The following is a 22,572-nucleotide window of genomic DNA, read 5'->3' as shown; positions in this document are numbered from 1 at the left end:
GTGTAATACAATTCCTACATTGCCAAATTCTTTGTCAGCAGGATTTAGCCATTTTAAAAGACCAATTGTGCACACTCCATCTGTTGTCATCTTCCACAATAACCTTTAAAGGGGCATGGTTTCCTCTTGAAAGACCAAATCACAGTCAAATTCTCCCACCACATGCTTTGTATTGTATCGATTTACTTCTGTATTTATGTCAGAACTCCTCCCATGAAGTCACTACTATCACACAAGCAAATAGAAAATGTCTTCTTGCCTCATGGCATTTAATATCAGGATTATTCAATAAAATGATCTCCAGTTGCTTATTGTTTTCAGAAACATGTTAGAACACAGAAGGCATATTTTCTGATTTTGAAACTTTTGCCTCTTCAAAGTGGATATGTTTGGAAAGTTTTTAGGCTCTTCTGGCGGTGTGCCACATAGCCTCAATTACAAAATTGCCAACACGTGCCAGATAGAGATATTACATGCTGTGTATATTTTTTTTTTTTTTTTAGAAAACACTTAATTTCAGATGGTGGCAGGTTTGGTTGTTGGAAAAGTTGGGATGAAGGACTTAATGGTATTTGGTGTCATAAGGTCAACTAACCTGGTGCTTGTTTCTGCACTGTACTTAAATTTTGGAGATGCTATGGTATTCTTATCCACTTGCCTTTTCTCAAATTTCTGTTTGGGCTTTTTGCTTTTTACAGAGGTGATACTTTGTTACCTTACCATTCAGGATTTTTTTTTTGGTGAATTGTGCTACTGGCAACTCACACCTCATAGGGTATTCACGTGAGATTTTGCACTGTTCAGCAATATGTGAACGTAGCATTTGAGCATACTGTTTGGTGTGGCATGATACTGAGCGCTATTTGAGCTCTCCACTTCACATTACCTTCACAAGAAGCGAGAGCCCATACCTATCATAGCAGCTGTTGGCACTTTCCCAGGCTATGTATGCCACCATGTGTATCCCCAAATGTAGGGAACAGGATGTGTCATTCACAAAAATTCAGCCACTTGCTCTTTTGTATAAAGTTTGCTTTCTAGCTTGACTGTTTAGATTAGCTGCAGATTTTTTTATGTATATATCTATCTCGTAAGACTAACTGTACTTAAGGGTATAAATGTTTGTTTAATGTTGCTTTCTTTACTTTTTTGTGTCTGGCAGTAATCTGTTTTGCAATGCTTCATTTATGTTGCACAATCTTTTTTTCTTAGCTGTGAAGACAAATGGATGCATTTGAGGGCATTGTCTATGAAGCTGGTTAACACAAAAATGTTGCATGTAGCTGTTTCATTTTACCCAAGTAGTTAAGTTTTCATTTGTCATAGCAACCGGATGCACTGAAGTATTGTTATTGGATGTGTCCATTGAAATTTTCGTTCCAAGTTTCAGGCACAGGAAGGTTTTTAATTTTGGCTAAAACCCCTGGAGACTTTCAGATAAACATGCAAACAGTCTTTATTATACTGACCACAAAATATATATTTTTTGCACACTGTGTATGCATCATTACAGTGGTATCAATTGCTGATAGGGATGCACCGATACCACTTTTTTGGAAAAACTAGTATGAGTACTTGCATTTCAGTACTCGCCGATACCGAGTACTTAATAAAAACATGATTTAAATTTACAGGTAACAGCTTTAGTCATATAATTTAACAAAAAAAACAAGGGACTAGTTTGGAATTAAGAACATTTATTTAAAATGAAAAGCATGTTGTATGCAACATATTACAGAATAAATAATTATAAAAAAAAATTTAAACGGTGACAGTGCAACTCAAGTATTTTTTTCAGTTTGTTGTAAACTCTGCCGCTTTAGACAACACAAGGGGCATTAATAAACATCTTTGCTATTTAGTGCACAATATTGGAATAAACTAACAACATCCACCAACATAGAACTGTGGCAGTCAGTGCAACTGAGGTAGGTATTAACATCAAGTCTAAGACGACTCACTTAATGGAGCCTATTTATAAAAAGTGAGTGGCAGGTTTTTTTTTTTTTTTATTTTAAGAAAAGTAGCTTTTCTGCATTATCAGCAGTCAGCCTGTTTCTGTTTTCATCTATAATGTGTGACACTGAGCTTAAAAGCCTTTCACTTTCCACAGTGCTACATGGGGCTGAGAGGTATTTCTGGGCCATTTTAGCCAAAGTGGGGAACCTGATTTTGTTGACACCCCAGTACTTCAGAGGACTGTCTTCTCGAGGGCTTGGGGCCTCTCCGAGGTACGTGTCGAGCTCAATGGCAGCACCTGCTGCCAGCGGCTGTGCTGCCTGGGGCTGCTCCTTAGCTATTTCTTCAAATACAGTGTCCAGACTGCTGCTAGTGCTGGCCTGGGCCTTGAGGAACAGTTTAGCAGGAGGTTCTGCAGCTTCTGCCCGACTCCCCTCTGCCTCAGCTCTGGACATCATCTGCAGCTCCTGCTTCAGGTGCAGCTTGGCGTCCGGAGCAGTGTTGTTGGAGAAGAAGCGATCTTTATACCTGAACAAAATTCATGAATGTATTAATATGTGGAAAAATAGGACTGATTTTAGTTTCCCCTAAACCACTGTCACAAATGCCAGCCATTTGGCTTTCTGGTAGTAATAAGGGAAATATATTTCATATTATATATATTGCATACATTTGTATTTGTGTATTTTAGTTACAAAAATATAATATTTCAGATGGAAATTAATCTTACATTTAGTACTGTAGTTTATCATTGAATAGCACACACACTTTACCTTGGGTCAAGTATGGTGGAGATGAAGTACAGTGGGTTGGTCTCGACGTCACTGAAGCGCTTCTTCACAGCTGCCAGTAAGGTTGCTTTCATTGTCTTGACGCCATGGTCCTCGTCTGTTTCTCTGTTTAGAAGTCTCACTAGCACAGTCACAGCTGGGATGACATCAGAGGCTAGTGCGTCGTAGCTGCTCACTTTTTAGTTCCTCAAAGGGGGCGAGGATGGCAACAGTCTTCTCCATAAGAGCCCATTGGTGAGCGGTGAGATAGTCAGGGAGTTCATGCTCGGACACATACACCCCCAGCACTAGTGCTGGGCGATATGGAAAAATCATATATCACGATATGGATTATTTTATATCACAATAACGATATATATCATGATATACCACCCACAATAAAGTACGTTTTCAGTTATTCTCTGAAAAGTTTGACAAAAATATCATTGCATACTTTTTTTGCAACTTTATTTTGAAGTGACATTTAACTGAACTGTCACAAATGAGAAAAATACATTTTAGTTTAGCAATATAAATGTATCAACTGACAACAGATGTGGTGGAGGTAGAGCTACAGTAGCCTTCACATTTTTTTATCCACATCATAGTTATTTAAATAGTATTATCAAAATAAACTTTATTAAAAAAAAAAAAATTAAAGTGCACAACCATTTCAAGTTTCTGAGCAGAAAAGCACTCAATTATAAAAAATAAACACAAAACATTTTTCAACCTTGTAGTGCAAAGTTTGCAAACCAAAATAAAGTATCAAAAGTAAATATCAGAGTTGAACATAACACTGTTTAAGGCATTAGCCATGAATAAAAGTGCAAACATAAAAGGCTACTTTGTAAAAGTAGAAAAAATGACTGTCAAATTTATAGATAGATAAATACTTTATTAGGGGGTCTTTCTTGGAATTACTACAGTAAAAATGACAGAACAGTAAACTAAAAGTACCTCATACAAATTACTGCACGAGTAACGCACCTTGGGCTATCATGGCTCCTGTGTGGTCATCTGGAAAGTACGCAGTCTGTAAACAGCGAGCACAGAGTATCCAGTCTTTGCTGATGTAATGGATGGTTACGCTCATGTAGGGCTGCCTAGCTCTGCTCGTCCACAGGTCAGTTGTCAAGGCATAATGGACCACACTGTGAACATCCTTCTCTACTTGGGCCCGGCATGCGTTATATAAGTGAGGCAACTCGACTTTACTGAAGTGCTTACGACTGGGCATAACGTACCTCGGGTCAAGGACTTTGACGAGGTCTTGGAAGCTACCCTTCTCAACTGCATACACCAGGGTCATGCCTTTACAAATGTAATTCAAGATGGCACATGTGATTTCTTTATGGCGCTGGGACGTTTTTTTATACGGTGTGCTTTTTATGAAAGACTCTCTAATTTTAGGCTGGCTATATTTTTTCTCGCCACTTGCCCGGGCTGTTTCACAACTTTCTTTACGTCGCATTTCTTCGATTCTCCCGTATTCTTTTTCGTGGACCTTGTGGTAAAAGAGGTTTGTTGTGTTAGCGCGTCGCGGAAACAGTCTTTTGGCAGAGTTTGCACATGACTGTCTTATGCTCCGTGTCAGAGCTCTTGAAGCCAAAATGCAACCAAATCACTGACGGACCCCCACGTTTCGGTAAAAGTACTTCTTGGGCTGCTGCCTGCATAGCAGTTTGTTTGTTGCAACTCCGGGCATTCATCTTTAACCTCTTGCGTCTCCATCTTTAAGCACTCATGAGTTAACTAGCGTAAAGCATGTCGTAAAGCATGTCGCAACAACGTAAAGCGTCCTGTCGCAAAACCACAAGACGGAGTTTCTTTGCAAAAAAGTTCATTTTTGTTCTTGATTATCACTTCTATAAAGGGTAGAGTATGCATTGCATAGCGACAAGACATTATCATACATTTGTCATAGCCTATTTAATGCAATATTTTATTTAGTTATTGATAAAATTAGGATAGAAACGATAGAAGAGAAATAGGACAATAGAAAAGTGTCTATCGTCCCCACAATACATATCGTCATATCGCCCAGTACTACCCAGCACTCGCTTTTGCTCAATGAGGGACTGGAGCATGTAATACGTGCTATTCCAGCGCGTCTGTACGTCCTGCTGCAGTCTCTTTATTGGCTGGTTGAGCTGTCCCTGAATTTCCTCGAGGCTGGAGTAGGCTAAGGCGGAATGTTTAAAATGCCCAACTATTTTCCGCCCCACTGCTGTAGCATCAGCTATACACCTCTGTGCTAATAAGCCCTCGTGAACAGCCAGTTGGAGTGTGTGCACGACACATGGCAGACTTGAGAGCCCTGCGTCATTCATGGCTTTAATCATGTTTTTGGCATTGTCACGAAGCACAACATGTACTGATGTTTTAGGTATACCCCATGTCTGGAGCATTTCCTCAAACACATGCGCTATAGCCTGGCTGGTGTGCGAGCCGCGGAATTGTTTTGCATGTAATATGGCTCGTTGCGGCGTTAAACTCTCGTCTATCCACTGTGAGGTTAGGCTAATTAGGGGCACGGGGCTAACACTGCTTGTCCAAATATCCGTGGTGAAACTAAACGCAGAGGAGGCTTGCAGTAGGCTGTGGATATGTTTTTTCACGGAGTCGTGTAGCTTAGGCAGCTCCGTGTCAGTCATGTAGCGGCGGCATGGGACATCATATCTGGGCTCCAGAACATGGAGGAGACGCAGGAATCCCACATTTTCTACCTCCGAGAGTGGCTGGTCACTCAATGCAATGTACTCGATAATTGCCTGTGTTGTTTTCACAGCACGTGGATTGTCTCTGGACATTTTCTCTCGTCTTGCAAGAGTTTGCTGCAGCGTGGGTTGTGTTGGTTTAGAAGTGTGGGTAAACTCTTTGTACTCGTTGTCGTGTTGGGATTTTAGGTGCTTGATTAAATTACTTGTGTTAAATGCGCTACCTTTTGAGCCTCCTCTGGACAATTTCGCGGAGCACAATTTGCAGTAGGGCTGTTCGATATAACGATATATATCGGATGACAATATGAAAACGTCTATCGCTGCACATTACGCTATCGTTTGTTTCGTGGTGTCGCAAAATAAACTGTTTACGGCAATATTTTTTTCATTGTTTTGATGGCCACCACGTGGATGCAGACACACTAGCATGGCTGATGAAGACGAGGCAACACCAGGTAGCTCCACACAGAAGGACCTTGTTCCTAAACGAAGGGCTACCTCTGTAGTATGGAGATGATTTGGATTTGAAGAGTCTGACACGGACCAGAAAACGGTACTGTGCAAATTATGCTGCAAACCAATCGCTACCACAGACTCCAACACGACAAGCCTCTTCTACCACCTCCGCAAAAAGCACGTGAGCGAGCATGCAGAGAGTTTACAACTGAGATGCAGGCCACGTAGGATATTACAGTTGTAAAGGTACTATTTAAACCAGCATGTTAAAAGCTTGGAAGATGAATTGCTACCAAAACAATTTGCTTAAGGCATAATTTTCCCTGCAGCGTTTGCTGTCAGCGTTAATCTTGTTAAAATTACGTTTACGCCACAACTGCATTAACACGGCAAATCTCCGTTAACGAGTTACCGCGGATCGCCCCATGCTTGGGGCTGGACGGCATCAACACGTTAGCGCTGTCCAGTCCCACGCACGGGGCGATCAGCTGTAACTCATTAACGGAGATTTGCCACACTCGATGTGCAAATTAACATTTTACTAGAATGTAGCCTAAAAAATATTATATTTAATATTATACATTTAATATATTTTTGTCGTAAGCCTTATTGCTGCTACAGTTTGAAGTACAATGTTTACATTTGGTTTTGACAGTTAATGTTAGACTTGTATTTATTTTGTTTAAAGGGTTTATTGGTCTTATATAGTTTAGTTGTTAGTGCTTTGATCCTTTTATATTTAATATATGTTGTGAGAGTTATTGCTGCTACAGTTCACATTTTGTTTATGTCAGGCATTTTATATGAAAATAACGTTAACATGATTGTCAATGTAATTGTTTTGTCACTGTTGTGAGTGATGAGTGTTGCTGTCATATATATATATATATATATATATATATATATATATATATACATATCTATACATATACACATATATACATACATATATATATCTACACATATACACATACATATAAACATACATATATATATCTACACATATACACATACATATAAACACACACATATATAAACATATATATACATATACATACATATCTACATATACACACACAGCTATTTCGTATCAGTGCAATACGCTGCTTGTTAAAACGGATAACTCCCGCTCTTACGTGCAAGTTTGCGTGGATATTATGAACAATCGTATTTGTTCAAGTTCTATTTAAATTTTAAATAGAAGGAATTTTTATTTAGTCGACAGAAATATCTTTGGTAGGAATGGTAAAAACAGACAGGAATATTATTCGTGAATAAATCAACTCAAACCTTAAACAACTTATAATATTTTGCTCTCCATAAAAATATATCCTGTCTAAATTATAAAAGTTAGAAATAAAGTAAACGTTAAAAGAACAAACATTCAAATTTCTTTACTCTTATGTAATTTTATATAAAAATAAACTTAGATTTTAAATATCCCAAAAGATTTTGCTCTCCATAAAAATATATCCTGTCAAAATTATACAAATTCAAATATGAACATGCTGCATAACAAAACCTAGAAATATAAATAAAATGTGTTCCTTTCAGCAATAACAAATCAAATCATTCAGTTGTCTTTGCTCATATGTCATTTTAGAGCTGGACGCCTGGCATCTTTTTTTGGCCACAGGTTCGTTTCTGTTCAGTGTGAGGTTCTGTGTTGTGGAGATTCTCAGGATGGATTGCAGGTGCTCATCAGTGAGGCGACTCCTGTGTGCTGTTTTGTTAGTCTTTATCACTGAGAAGAGCTTCTCACACAGATATGTGCTACCAAACATGCACAAGGTTCGAGCCGCATGTAGACAGACTTTTTTTGTTCTTCAAAGTCACCAAAGCGCCGTGCAAACTCAGTGCGCTCAGTTTATCAGCAAAGTGCGTATTTGGGAACACCGAAGTGACGACTTGGTTTAACATTACTTGGCAACAGGGAAAGTGGGGCAAGGTGCACTGGTGCATTTGTGTCTCCCATAAAAGCAGCTTCACTTGAAATCACTTTGTGATTGTGCACAGGTAAAAACGTCCGCTGAAGTGTCAGATTCTTATTTAATTCTTCTGCTTTCTGTATCTTCTGCATTGCATTCAGGTTACCCTGATGTTTTGTCTCATTGTGCCGTCTTAGATTAAATTCTGTAATTACAGCCACATTAGCTCCACAAATGACACACGGGTTCAGTAAACATATACTCAGCCTCCCATCGGTTTTTAAAGGCTCTATTTTCAGAATCAACTTTTCTCTTCAGCATTGTGTGAGCTAGCTTCGCAATAACTTGCAGCATCATAAGCTACACTTGATTAACGCTGTAAGTGTTCGGCAAGGCAGCTGAAGCTCTGCATTATGGGATCTGTAGTTTATTGTGTTACCAGCGCTTCATATACCCGGGCTTTAATAACAATAATACAGTATATAAAATGATCTCGCGGGCCAGATATATATATATATATACACACACACACACACCCGCGGAGAAGTAGTGTGTTAAAAAAGCTAGAAAAAGAAAAGGGAACGTTTTAAAAATAACGTAACATGACTGTCAATATACAGTATTTGTTTTGTGAGTGTTACTGAGTGTTGCTGTCATCAAGGATTTGATTATCATTATTTCTTTCAATCAGGTTCATATTTGTAGGATGTGTTGTGTTCAAGTTACATTCCGTGTTTGTCAATCGTTGTAAAGATGACAGGTTTCATTCATGTATTCGTTTCTTACTGCATCAATAAACAGCTCGTCTTCTTCTTTATCTGAGACCTGACACACTGCATGCACGGGTTTTTTTTACACTGTCTTCCTTTAGCAGGACATTGACTTTTTCCAACATGTGCTTTGTTTCCGCAGTAGTTGGATTTATGAATATGCTTGTATGTATCAGACGCTTCATATTTTTTGCTGCCTTTTCAATTGTGTAATTCGGTTTTGTTCAGCTCTTTGGAACTGTTGCTTTTATCTGTGCACTCGCCAGTTCACGTGAGCCACTCGGTGTACATGCATCGAAGGTTCCCAGCTGTGCTGGTGCTATCTCGTGCTATGTCCATGGCTGTATTTAATGTTACCTTAGTCCTGGCACTTAAAACTTTCTCTCGCAGTTTCGCTGAGTTTGTGTCAAACACCACCCTGACCATCTCATCTTCCTCTCCATAAGCACAGTCCTTCACCCGTGAATATTTACCCGTGGCAGTTTGCTATTGGATTGCCGCTGACGGACGGCCTTATATGGGCAGGCACTAAATTACAAACGCCAGCGGCAGCCTGTCTATGAACTTAATTTAAAGTGTAGGTTTACATCGTGCTTTGTTTCCGAAGTAGCAGAACTCATGAATATGGTTGTATATGTCACTCGCCGCTTCTTATTGTTTCGCTGCCTTCTCAATTATATAATGCATGTTTTCTTGAGCGCTTTTTTGAGGTCTTCCTGGTTTTCTATGTACTGCATGATTACGTGGGAGGCGTGATGATGTCACACGAAACTCCGCCCCCACGGCATTGAAGCTCATCTCCATTAAAGTAAATGGAGAAAAACTGCTTCCAGTTATGACCATTACGCGTAGAATTTCTATATAAAACCTGCCCAACTTTTGTAAGGAAGCTGTAAGGAATGAACCTGCCAAATTTCAGCCTTCCACCCACACGGGAAGTTGGAGAATTAGTGATGAGTGAGTCAGTGAGTCAGTCAGTCAGTGAGTGAGTGAGTGAGGGCTTTGCCTTTTATTAGTATAGATTAACATTTTATGTTTACATTCTAAGTCAAACATTTGCTCAAATGTTCTAAATAAAAGAACAGAAATAATTACAAGTTGAGTACTTCTCATTTTTGATTTTTTTTAATTTAAATGAAAAAAAAGGAGTGGTGATTATATAAACTATTCACTGAATACAAAGAAAATGTACTATATCGTGATATCGGGATATGAAATGAAATATCGGGATATAAGATTTTGGTCATATCGCACAGCCCTAATTTGCAGTCCGCCTTTGTTTTGTTGTCTTCATTCACTTTGAAATAGTTCCACACGGCTGACATGACTCGCCTTGCCTTCTCCCCGCTCTGAGCTGCAGCCGGGGCCTGGGGGCGGGCACTCGGCGCCTGTGATTAACCCCTTACACGCCCACTCAAACATAGACATTTCTCAGACTGTGGTATCGGGGGACTTTTAACGAGTACAAGTACTTTAGAAAATGTGGTATCGAGGTCGATACCAGATACTGGTATCGGTGCATCCCTAATTGCTGAACTTGTTATTGATGAGTATTATACTGCTTTGATAAAAGGATGTTTAGTATCACACTACACCTTGTTTGCTACCTTATTGGAGATAGTGGTCTTGCTTGCTTGCTCTTTGGGTGCTAATGGTTTTGGGTAGAGAGATGGCTTGTGAGGAATTTTAAGCATCTACCAATAGAAAAAAAATCTTTTGTGTTTGCTTGAAACTGTACTGCAACCACATCATGCATTTAACAGTTTCCCAAGGCCCGGTCTAATCGGGCACTAAATTATATTAAAAAATTTAAAATGTAATAGTTTGGTTAAAAGAAAAGGCTGGTAATGTTTCTTGTTTGACCCTCTGTAGCAAGAATATTAAGGACTACTTGTGCTCCTTCGAAGAGTGTGCTAATAGTTTCTTTAGCGTAAGTTACTACAGTGGTGAGCACTGTAAATTTCTTTGTACGTTAAATTACCCATTGTGCTCACAAATTTTTTTCCTTTGCTTTTTGTTTTCAGGTAAATCTCCAGCTTGTCTGATGGATATAAATTTCAGCACAGACCAGAAATCATCTGTAGCAATGGGCATTCCAGATATAGCTTGCATTAATTCAGTCATGCAGGATCTTGAAAACTGTCATTTAAATGCACCATGTTCCCATTCTATTCCAATTTACAAACCTGATTTGCACTTTAGGGGGCATAATAACGAAGATACAAACAGCCTTGCATCCCAAGACTCTGGCATTCCTACACTTGAGATAAGTAATCCCGAGCCTATAAACTGTTTTGGAATGAACACTAAACATTACCAAACCAGTAATATGTTCTGCTGTGATCCTGTTTTGACAAGTTCTAGTGATATGCCTTCCAGCTACCAGGCTAGAGCTGTGCTGAACTTGAACTCTGAGAACATTTTGAGAAAGTCTTCCACATTTCCAAGGAGTGGATTTGACACACTAAAGCTCTGTAGCCCTTCTTCCCATGCTTTAAACAGGAGTGATGATATCTCTGTATGCAGCGTCTCCAGCCTTAGTACAGAACTATCTACTACACTTTCAATTAGCAATGAGGATATTTTGGATTTCATGGTCACCAGTGACTCTAGTGCTATTGTTAATCTGGAAACGGATGAAGCACACTTCTCTGATGTCACACTCACATCTCAGCCTGATGTGTGTGAGCAGACTCTACAGTGGCCTCGTTCAGGTTCCCAAGTAGGAAACAGGTCTGGAAAACTTGGACATTTTGCAAGTTTCTTTACCAGGTAATACACCGTTAATAAACATTTCAATATAACTATGACAATTCTAGTGAGACATTCATTTAGCATCTTCATACTTTTTTCATTTTATTTAGAATACAAATCAGTGACTTGATTCAGCAGGCAGGTGTTTTTATTTTTCCACTCATACATTTTTTGTATTGGGATTAAATGTTATGCCTTTTTTGTTAACTAATATTTTAAATCATTGGTAACAGGTAAGAATTGAGCATGAATATTGGAGTGCTGGTCAGAAACTCTGTTTCTAAGCTTTATGTGCTATGAATTGGTAAATAGGTAAAGATGGACCATGGGGTGAACTGCTGAAGAAAACACCAGTTATTTCACGTCTTTAGTTTCTTAGATATTTAAAAATCAAATTCATCTTGGCATAGAAAGCAACTTGACATTGCTTGATAAAGAAGTATTGGGGAGTACAGATCTCTTCAGCATATCTTAGTCCCAGCTCCATCAACCATCCATGTATTGTGCTTTTTCAACTTGGCTTCACGCAGATTATTGTTACCATTCTGGCCACTTTAGCATGCAAAGAAAGTGAGGGGATATGAGCTTTGTTGTAACATCAGTGAAAACTGGAATAAACCACCAAAATAGAGCAAGAATGAACTACAGCTGTAAACTCATGAGCAGAATGAGGAAGTTAGTTTTATTTTATGGGGGAGGGTTTACTGCCTTTGACTGAAAATGAAATGAAAATTTTCAAGGGTCAAATCCTCCACTCATATACTGACATCTAAGAGGGGTAACAATTGCAGATCATGAGGATTGCATGGGGTTGATGCTGGGGGAGTGTAGGCACTGATATTTCAAACACTTCCTTTAGTATATAGTATATTGTACTTTGATTTATCAAAATCTTGAACAAAGCAGAATGTTTCTGAATTAAATCTAGTTGTAGAAAAAGGAAGCCTGTCTACCTTAAGTTCTTTGTTTGCCATAATTGTTAAATAAGTGATTTTCAGTGCTATAAATACAAAATAAGACCATGCAAAACAAGGAGCACTTTAATGTAGTATTTCCCGCAAAAATATGATTTAGTATTGAGGGCACCCCAGGATTGGGTGCTTTGGAAAATATCACTGTTTTGGTCACATGACCATTCCCATTATTTTGGAGTTTTTAAATATATGTATGAAGTAGCCCATAAAGTTTTTGTAATGTTTGCTTAAACTGGAGTTCTCTGTATTTAAATATTTACTAAGAACAAAAGTGGGTCATCTTCATTTTCAAAAATTAAGACTCCACGCTATCATTCATTTAGCAGGAAATGAGAACTACAGTGCATCCGGAAAGTATTCACAGCGCATCACTTTTTCCACATTTTGTTATGTTACAGCCTTATTCCAAAGTGGATTAAATTAATTTTTTTCTCAGAATTCTACACACATCGCCCCATAATCACAACGTAAAAAACGTTTACTTGAAGTTTTTGCTAATTTATTAAAAAAAAAAATTGAGAAAGCACATGTACATAAGTATTCACAGCCTTTGCCATGGAGCTCAAAATTGAGCTCAGGTGCATCCTGTTCCCCTGATCATCCTTGAGATGTTTCTGCAGCGTAATTGGAGTCCACCTGTGGTAAATTCAGTTGATTGGACATGATTTGGAAAGGCACACACCTGTCTATATAAGGTCCCACAGTTGACAGTTCATGTCAGAGCACAAACCAAGCATGAAGTCAAAGGAATTGTCTGTAGACCTCCGAGACAGGATTGTCTCGAGGCACAAATCTGGGGAAGGTTACAGAAAAATTTATGCTGCTTTGAAGGTCCCAATGATCCATAAGTGGAAGAAGTTCGAAACCACCAGGACTCTTCCTAGAGCTGGCCGTCCATCTAAACTGAGCGATCGGGGATGAAGGGCCTTATTCAGGGAGGTGACCAAGAACTCGATGGTCACTCTGTCATGCTGTATGGTAGAGTGGCCAAACAGAAGCCACTCCTTAGTAAAAGGCACATGGCAGCCCGCCTGGAGTTTGCCAAAAGGCACCTGAAGGACTCTCCGACCATGAGAAACAAAATTCTCTGGTCTGATGAGACAAAAATTGAACTCTTTGGTGTGAATGCCAGGTGTCACGTTTGGAGGAAACCAGGCACCACTCATCACCAGACCAATACCATCCCTACAGTGAAACATAGTGGTGGCAGCATCATGCTGTGGGGATGTTTTTCAGTGGCAGGAACTGGGCAACTAGTCAGGATAACGGGAAAGGTGACTGCAGCAATGTATAGAGACATCCTGGATGAAAACCTGCTCCAGAGCGCTCTTGACCTCAGACTGGGGCGACGGTTCATCATTCAGCAGGACAACGACCCTAAGCACACAGCAAAGATATCAAAGGAGTGGCTTCAGGATATCTCTGGGAATGTCCTTGAGTGGCCCAGACTTGATTCCGATAGAACATCTCTGGAGAGATCTTAAAATGACTGTGCACCGATGCTTCCCATCCAACCTGATGGAGCTTGAGAGGTGCTGCAAAGAGGAATGGGCGAAAATGGCCAAAAATAGGTGTGCCAAGCTTGTGGCATCATATTCAAAAAGACTTGATGTAATTGCTGCCAAAGGTGAATTGACAAAGTATTGAGCAAAAGCTGTGAATACTTATGTACATGTGATTTCTCAGTTTTTTTTATTTTTAATAAATTTGCAAAAACCTCAAACTTTTTTCACGTTGTCATTATGGGATGTTGTGTGTAGAATTCTGAGGGGAAAAAATGAATTTAATCCATTTTGGAATAAGGCTGCAACATAATAAAATGTGGAAAAAGTGATGCACTGTGAATACTTTCCCGATGCACTGTATATAGCTTAGCTTGAAGCAAGGTCCATATGAATGCAATTTGCCTTAATGACAGTTCATTTGGTAAAGATGTCATCACCAAGTTGCACTTGTTTTATTGTATTTTATTTTTATTTGGTGAATACTGTGTAATTTGCTTGGGCTTGAAGTTTTGAAGTAATAGTATTGTTACTGGAAGTTGCACTATTATTTATTTTATTTATTAGTTTAAATATTATGCAGTTTAATGATAAAGTTGTTTAAAACGTCACTTTAACGTGTCAGTGTACAGAAATTGTTAAAATTAGGAAAGTGTATTTGGTTTACAAAAAATATTCACTATTCCTTTTGTAAGACATGTTCAGTGCAATACAACTTTTGACAACCTCTTTGGATGGTTGACAGTATGTTGTCAATTTTAGTTTGTTGTTTGCAAAATTTGTTCAATTTAAAGGTTCTCTATTTTGATTGCAACTGTCGTGCAATGTGATTCCTTCTCTTCATTAGTGCCTCATTAGTGTCCCCCTCCTTGAAAACTATCACTTTATGGGGTCATGCAAACCTGTATTAATACATGTGTGCACATTAAAATGTTTTTTGTACAATGCTCATGACAGTGGAATAGGTTATTCTTAGCCAGTGTACTGCAGTAATTGCAGTGAAAAATGTGGTTAACATCCACTCATGCATGGGGGAAAAAAATACCGTTGAATAAAGTGAAACCGGTATAATTTTGAAAAAATACTGTGACATAGAATTTTGGTCATACCGCCCAGCAGTATGCTGCATCTTTGGACTGATGGCAGCATTATGGCAGCAATGCAAAAAAAAAAAGTTTTATTTACAAATAAAAATCCCCATTTAAAAAAAAAAAAAAAAAATTTCCAGGTTGTGATTAAATGTAGTAGGTCTGTATAATAAATATTCATGTTCATATTATGGTGGTTTTTCTACTAATCCTGTTAGAGTAAAGTTTCACGCTTAGGAATTTTTGTAACCCATGTATCTGTGATGTATGGGGGTGAAAAATATAGAACCTGCTTCTGGAATTGAGACTGTAATGTTGCTTCTATCATGTGTGGCGAAGCTTGTATCTCTTATGCTTTAGAGAAGTTGACCTAAATTAAGTTGTAATGCAGCTTAAGAACAAAGTGCAAGCGTGATGACTGACTTGGACAACATTGACTAACAAGATGAAAAACAATCCTTATTCATTGCCACGTTTTTTAAACTAGTAGCTTATGACCATCTATACATATAAAAGGCAAAACCCTCACTGACTCATCACTAATTCTCCCACTCTCCATATAGGTGGGAAGCTGAAATTTCACATGCTCATTCCTTGCAGTGTACTTAGAAAAGTTAGTTATGTTTCATGTCCTATTGCAACACCCAAGTGGGTGAAACAGGTGTACCCCGTAAACTTTATATATAGATAGGGGAAACCCCTCCTCACTATTTCTGCGATGTCCAATACAGTGGAACCTCGGTTCACGACCATAATTCATTCCAGAACTTTGGTCGTAAACCGAGTTGGTCGTGAACCGAAGCAGTTTCCCCCATAGGATTGTATGTAAATACAATTAATCCGTTCCAGACAGTACAAACTGTATGTAAATATATGTAAAGATTAAGCACAAATATAGTTAATTACACCATAGAATGCACAGTGTAATAGTAAACTAATGTAAAAACATTGAATAACACTGACACAAAACACCCAGGCTCCCTGCTCAGCTATAGGAGCTGGCTCGCTCGCTCCCTCCCTCCCTCAGCTACAGGAGCAGGCTGGCTGACGCGCTCTCTCTCTGTAGCGCGTGCACACACACCCACACACACACCCTATCCTCCCCCCCAACCCTTCCCGGTCAGCTGCCCCCTCTCTCTCTGCGCTTGCTCGCTCACGCTCTCTAATCTCTCTGTAGCACGTGCTTGCGCAGCAATTTTTTTTAAAATGAGTTTTAAGCACAGCAGAAAAAAACGAACATTAAAACAAATCCGAAGTGCAGTGCATGCAAAAACCAACTCGCAAGCAACCAGAAAAGAAAGATTGCAGGAGATCACACTATTAAACTTAAAGCCTAATCGCTGTAAACACTGTTTTTAAAATGAGTTTTAAGCACAGCGGGGAAAAAAGGAACATTTGAAAAAAGATAAAAGTAACATTGCAACAAATCGCGTTATGAACTGAAAAATTCACTTTTGAAAAATCCGTAATACAAAAACCACCAAGAAAACTAACCTTGCATGAGTCGAGTTCTGGCATGAAGTGTTTTCCTTCAGGTGTTTTCTCTCTTGTGATTTCTTGGGTTTCTGGTGCTTTTAGCTGGTAGGAGTGAAAGCCTCATGCAGCCATTCCAAAAACAAACTCCTTGTGACCCAATCCTTCATGTTTGCGCCCCACATTACTGGCAGTCTGGCTTTGTTTACATTGTGCTGCTTGAAAGCACGAGGGTTCTCAGATTGGTAAATGAGTAAACTGGTAAACAGTTTTTCCACCTCTTGTAATTCCTTTCTTTACTTTGATTTCAATTTTCTTCAAAACTTTCTTCACCTGTTTAGAAGTCAATGGAAGGAGAACAATGAACAGAGCTCTTGCAGCCACGCGGCTTGCTAGCTTGCTTTCTCTCTCTCTCGCTTTCTCTCTCTCTTTCTCTCTCGGCACGTATAGCCTGCAGATAGGCAGGCAAACACGTGCAGCAATCTCCTCCTCCCCCTCCCCAGCAGACACGTAGAATTGGGGGATGGTTGGCTTGAACTTACTGGCTGCAGATAGGCAGGCAAACAGTGCAGCAATCTCCTCCTCCTCCCCCTCCCCAGCAGGCACGTGCTCGCTCTTGCGCTCTCTCTCTCGAGCTAAGGCAGGCAGGCAAGGGAAACTGGCTTGTTCGTATACCGAGTGCGTGGTTGTAAACCGAGGCAAAAGTTTCGCGAGCCTTTTGGTCGTGAACGGAGTTGTACGTGAACCGGGACGTTCGTGAACCGAGGTTCCACTGTATACATAGGAAGCCCAAATTTCCCATGCTCATCTTTTACACTGTACTTAAAAATGTTAAGTGTGTTTCATTTCGCGCTGTGCCAAGTAACAAACCTTCGAAAATAACGTTGTCTTTTTGGTGGTTTTCACCATTGTGCCATAAGGAACATTTGAAACTGACCTCTCCTTTTTGTGGTTTCATTCCTTATTTCCATTAACAGATAATTTATTTCATGGCAGAGATGCACAAGGGCCGCCTCCAGTCTCCCTTCCTTTTTCCGCACGGCCACTGTCTGCGTACCTACCACGTGGTTGGCTCCCTGCCCATATACATTAACGACATCCCACGCTAATGTACCTCTTCACTTGCTTCCTTACTTTCCTCAGCTGTTTGTCGTGCTCGTTTCTCACTTCTTCTTTACTCCACCGCTTCAAGGGTGGAAGGACTGCTCGTTCTTCTTTCAGGCTACCTCCAAACCTCACCCATACCGATTTCCCCCATGTGTAACATATCCAAGCAGAGCACCATGGCGCAAGTGCTGCACGATTGTTAGCTTGGTGTATGGGATGAATGCACTATGGCACATAGAGCAGGTGTTGAGGCTTTAGACAGGACCCTACAAGACATCAGAAACACGACAAAAATGATGGGAAGCTTGACGGTCTTGCTGGCTGGAGACTTGTGGCAGACCTTACCAGTTGTCCCAAGAAGAACATGTGCTGACGAAGTTAAAGCGTGTCTGAAGTCTTCATACCTATGGCCTAAGACCAATGTTCTTACCTTAACAAATGTGAGGGTTTACTTGAACTGCGACAAAAAAGCCGGAGAGTTGGCTGCTCTCCTCATCAAAATAGGTGATGGCAGAGGAGATAACTACTTGCATCTTAAGTAATTACAGTGATATACCAGTACAAGCACCTAACCTATATTTTTGTCTGTTTTATTTTAATAGACCAGTTACTTACAAGTGTGGTCCTCACTAAAGAACACCAACTTAATATCGTTTCCTTGTTAACTTGCTTGAATGCACTGTTAATTTAATCTTGAGTTGTAACAGCCTTTAAAAACCCATCAGTGGTCTCACCCACCAGCCCCCAACACAGTATCAAAATATTTTTTATTGTTGCAAAGAGAAAAAAATAATTTTAGCACCAGAGTGTAATTGTTGTAATAGATATTTGAAATAAAAGTAATTAAAGGGAAAATTTGTTTATTCAAGTATAATAAGATAATACTGTATGTTTTAATATTTGGAAAGAAATGCCAGAGACAAGGTAATGCCCTTTGGCCCACTAAATATTGAATATATATTCTTAAAAAAGCATTGTCTGCAATCTTAGTTATGTTTCACAAAGAACACTTCACAGCAGGGATGTACTTCCTATTTAGTTATTTTTAGGGGAAAATCTGTGCAGCCACTGTGTGCCTTTGAAGGCCTAGTTTGAAGACCTGCAAAATGAGTGTAGATGGAGAACCTTTTCATTTTATTATTCCTTGTCTGCTTCGAATTAACCAGTATAAGACAGTTAATGGAGAACTTTACATCTCCACTTTCAAATGGTTCCCATGAACAGAGTTAGAAAATAATTGAGTTAATGCAAATGTTAAAAAAAAAAAAAAAAAAAAGATTACTGACAAATATGAAAGCTCAGTGTTCTGATATACTACTTTATATTATATAGATAGATACATTATTAATCCCCAAGGGGAAATTCACATACTTCAGCAGCAGCATACTGATAAAAACAATATTAAATAAAGAGCAATAAAAGCTCAGTGCAAGTTAAAAAAAAAATGCAAGGTGGAGAGTGTGAAGCAGGTATAACAGTCTATAATCTTGTGTAGTGTTATCATTTACCCTCTTCTTTATGCTGCCTCCCCAGCACACCACCACGTTGAAGAGGGCGCTCGCCACAACCGTCTGATAGAACATCTGCAGCATCTTATTGCAAATGTTGAAGGACGCCAGCCTTTTAAGGAAGTTTAGTCGGCTGTGTCCTCTCTTGTTCAGAGCATCAATATTGGCATTCACTGAAAAAGGCTTATTCTTCCGAAAACCGCTTCAGAAAATAGTCATGGATGCTTTTAGAAACAGCAAATTAGTTTAAATTTTAGGTCTTAAAAAAAAAAAAAAAAAAAAAAGGTATTTTCACAGATCAAATCTTAACTACAGCTTGTACAATAGATGGAACTTTAATCTGCATACAGTACAGAAACAGGTTTAACTTGTATTAAGAATTATATTTTCTCAGATGCTAGAAATGCTTCATTATTGTGGTGTCAGATATAATAGCAGCTTTTGTCTCTGCTTTCTGTTATATATTTAACTGTCATGCTCTTTTCCTGGTTTGTTATACTTGTAAAATATGTTTTGATGTGTTTAAAAGTTTAAAGGTATACCCCTGTTCCTTGTAGTAGATAGTTATGGCATCCTTCAGATATAAGGTTCAGATCCATTCTTTTTGTATACTTGGGCTAGCTAATGGCAAAGATGTTCAGTTTGATTTCAGTTTTAATACAGTATCAGTATGAATTGAGAGAGAGACATTCTTGGGAAGTAATGATGCTTACTCTTGAGTTTACAAGTTTATTTTAGTGTTAGGACATCTTGGATGAAGCATCCTTGTTGGGATAACTAGATCTATTTGTAGTTTTTTCAGCTGCAAGATGGCAAGCTGTGAGTGCTTAAAATGAATAACTATTTGTGTCCCAATGGCAAAGCAGTCGGAGATCCTTCTCCTTTGCAAGCTGCAAAGTGTGAGCCATGTAGCCTAAACTTTAATGCCACTTTCTTACATAGCTTTTACCATATTGTGAGCATTGTCATGAAGCACATTACTTTTTGAAATTTTCCACTTTACTAACATGGAATTGAAACGTTGTGCAATGAGAGCTGAGGAATGAAAACTGGAGAACTCATTAGCATGCAACAGAATTCTTTTTGCCTCAAAATTTTTGTCAATCCATGAGCACCACATATCTGTAATGAACCGAATGCTGGTGACATTGTTTCTAAAAAGCTTCTGAATATGTGTAGTAATCATATAATGCAAGCAGTGAGACATCTGCATAGTTTCAACAGCTTGGAAGAATGTACCAAGGTTCTAAATGGTGCAGTAGCCAATGAAATGCCTCGTCCTTAACACTACAGTAGAATTACCAGAGCCTACGAAAAAACTCTTAAATCCGTCCCACTTTAAATCGCTTCTTAAAATCGTTCACAGCTCTCCACCAGCGTCTTTTGTCATCTAAATGTGCTGATAAAAATCAGGCTGCAAGTAGCCGGCTATTCCATCCCCCCACCGACTTAGAACGTGCACAAACTTCTCCCAGCACATGCCTTGATTGATTTTTCTGGGAGTGAAGTGGAGTTTTAGAGTGGAAATAATAGATCGTTGTTTGGAAAACACGCATTTCATGTCTGTTCCGTTTCTACAGTAATCTGTGTAAACACATTGTTAAAACAGAAACGTTTTTTATATTCTGCTAGTAGATGACAAAATGAAGGCATAAATTATATAAAGTATGAAGCCTGAAGTCCAAATATCAAAGAAATATTTTCACAGAAGGTACAAATCTAACACAAGAATTGTGCTTTTATTCAAAAATTTAACTGCAGAAACAAAAAGCCGCCTTAACATGCGACATTGACACTTGTTTATTATGACTGCCTCTGTAGCGCAATAAAATATGCTCCCGCCTGGGAATCAAAAGGTCGTGAGTTCGATCCTGCACCACTCCATTTTGACAAGTAAACTGCTCTTAGTCTTACTATTTTAGAATAAAAACATACATTTGATTTCAGTCTGTAACAGCCGGTGTCATTTATGATACTTGTAAAGGTTAGCTTTGTTTTTTTTTTTAATTCACTTTTCATTCTCTCATGAGCTGGGAGAAGTTTGTGCACGTTCTAAGTCGGTAGGGGGATGAAATAGCCGGCTGCTTGCAGCCTGATTTTTATCAGCACATTTAGATGATAAAAGACTCTGGTGGAGAGCTATGAACGATTTTAAGAAGCGATTTAAGGTGGGACGAATTTTTCGTTTTTTCATAGGCTCTGGTAATTCTATTGTTAACAAGGGAAAAGGGTTGGTCATCGAGTACGATCATTTCCATTATTTTAGTAGTTATGCCTTTAGCTCTGACACCGTCTTGAGGAAATGCCTTCACGTTTTAAAGGGTTTGGTGTATGATGCTACTGCTAGTAAGCCCATTAATGTTTGATTTAACTTTCATTTTGGTAGCATTATCTACTAGAAATTCTGTATGTAATTCATTATGGTGGTTCTGATGTGGTATGGAATAATTTAATTCTGCAGCCTCCTCCCATTATCTGATTTTTGCAGGTAGAGAAGACAGCAACTCTTGTTGCCTTCCTTTTCACAGAAAAATAGATGTGACCAATACTGGTATTTTCAATATATCACAGTGCTACCTGCAAGACTGTGTAGTCTGCCTCATAAAAAGAAAATAGTCCTTCAATACAGAGTATGGCTCAATATTTTGAAACCACTCTAGCATGAATCAGGTGGCCCATATAAATGTGTTTGGTACTTAATTTTAATCTTTTTATGCACTTAAATGATAATTTCAGATCTTTGCTTGTGTTCATAGTTTCAGTTTGTTATTGATATTGCTACAATTATTTGTGTTTTTGTTCCTTATACAGAAGTTTATTTGTAAAGAAAGTTAAAGATGCTAAACTTGTGGATCAAAAAGGACCTGGGTGGAAATTGTTTGGCAAAGTACCCCTTCGTGATGGCCTACTTAGAAATCCCAAGGAAGTGCAAAAGGTATTGTGCTAAACCATGTGTTTGTTTTCCAAGTTTATATTGGTAATTAAATTTAAAAAGTAATATTTTTGACTGTTAAAGATTGCAGATAGTTTTTGTCTGTTGTATTGACATTTGTAATATATACATTTTATTTGAAAAGAAATGAGTAAATGTCACCATTATAGATTTTTTTTTTTTTTTTTTGCTTTAGATATTCTTTTGAAAAGTGAATGTTTTTCTTATGTATTTAAAGCTTACACTATAGTTAAACTCATAATTATCCCAGTGAATTATAGGTAAATTAGTAGCTGCTTGTGCCAAGGTTTGTCTTCTAATTTCACTCTTCTCTAGTCGGAAAATGCCTTTCTTGACAGTGGCAGAAAGATCCAGCATTGACTTGTTTGTTTTCTGTGGACTGCAGTACTTCCTAATTGGTTGAAGTGCAACCTCTCCATGGTTCCTTTCCAAGAGTGAAGAGTATCTGATGAAATTGTCATTGACAACAAGTGTTGCCTTACAACACAAAGAAAAGATGAGCTTTGAAAATGACTTAGTAACAGCCATTCACAAAGATTGGTACAAATATTTAGCAAGCAATATGAACAGCCTCATCAGGTACTATAACTAGTAAATACAATGCCAA

The 22,572-nt window shown here is 38.7% G+C and overlaps 1 protein-coding gene across 2 annotated transcripts in view; it reads left to right on the top strand.

Annotated features, from left to right (window-relative positions):
- The window catches only part of tbc1d14 (TBC1 domain family, member 14), a 135,764-nt gene that overhangs the window by 13,467 nt on the left and 99,725 nt on the right, over positions 1–22,572 (top strand). For both annotated transcript variants that reach the window (XM_039751436.1, XM_039751435.1), the window contains 2 exons: positions 10,631–11,378; positions 21,824–21,947. In XM_039751436.1, coding sequence (XP_039607370.1) covers positions 10,631–11,378; positions 21,824–21,947 — 872 coding nt within the window. The remainder of the gene's footprint in view (positions 1–10,630; positions 11,379–21,823; positions 21,948–22,572) is intronic.

This window comes from Polypterus senegalus, chromosome 4 (genome assembly GCF_016835505.1).
Source record: "Polypterus senegalus isolate Bchr_013 chromosome 4, ASM1683550v1, whole genome shotgun sequence".
Lineage (NCBI taxonomy): Eukaryota > Metazoa > Chordata > Cladistia > Polypteriformes > Polypteridae > Polypterus > Polypterus senegalus.
The sequence above is the reverse complement of the archived record's forward strand: the minus strand, read 5'-3'. Positions and strand labels throughout refer to the sequence as shown.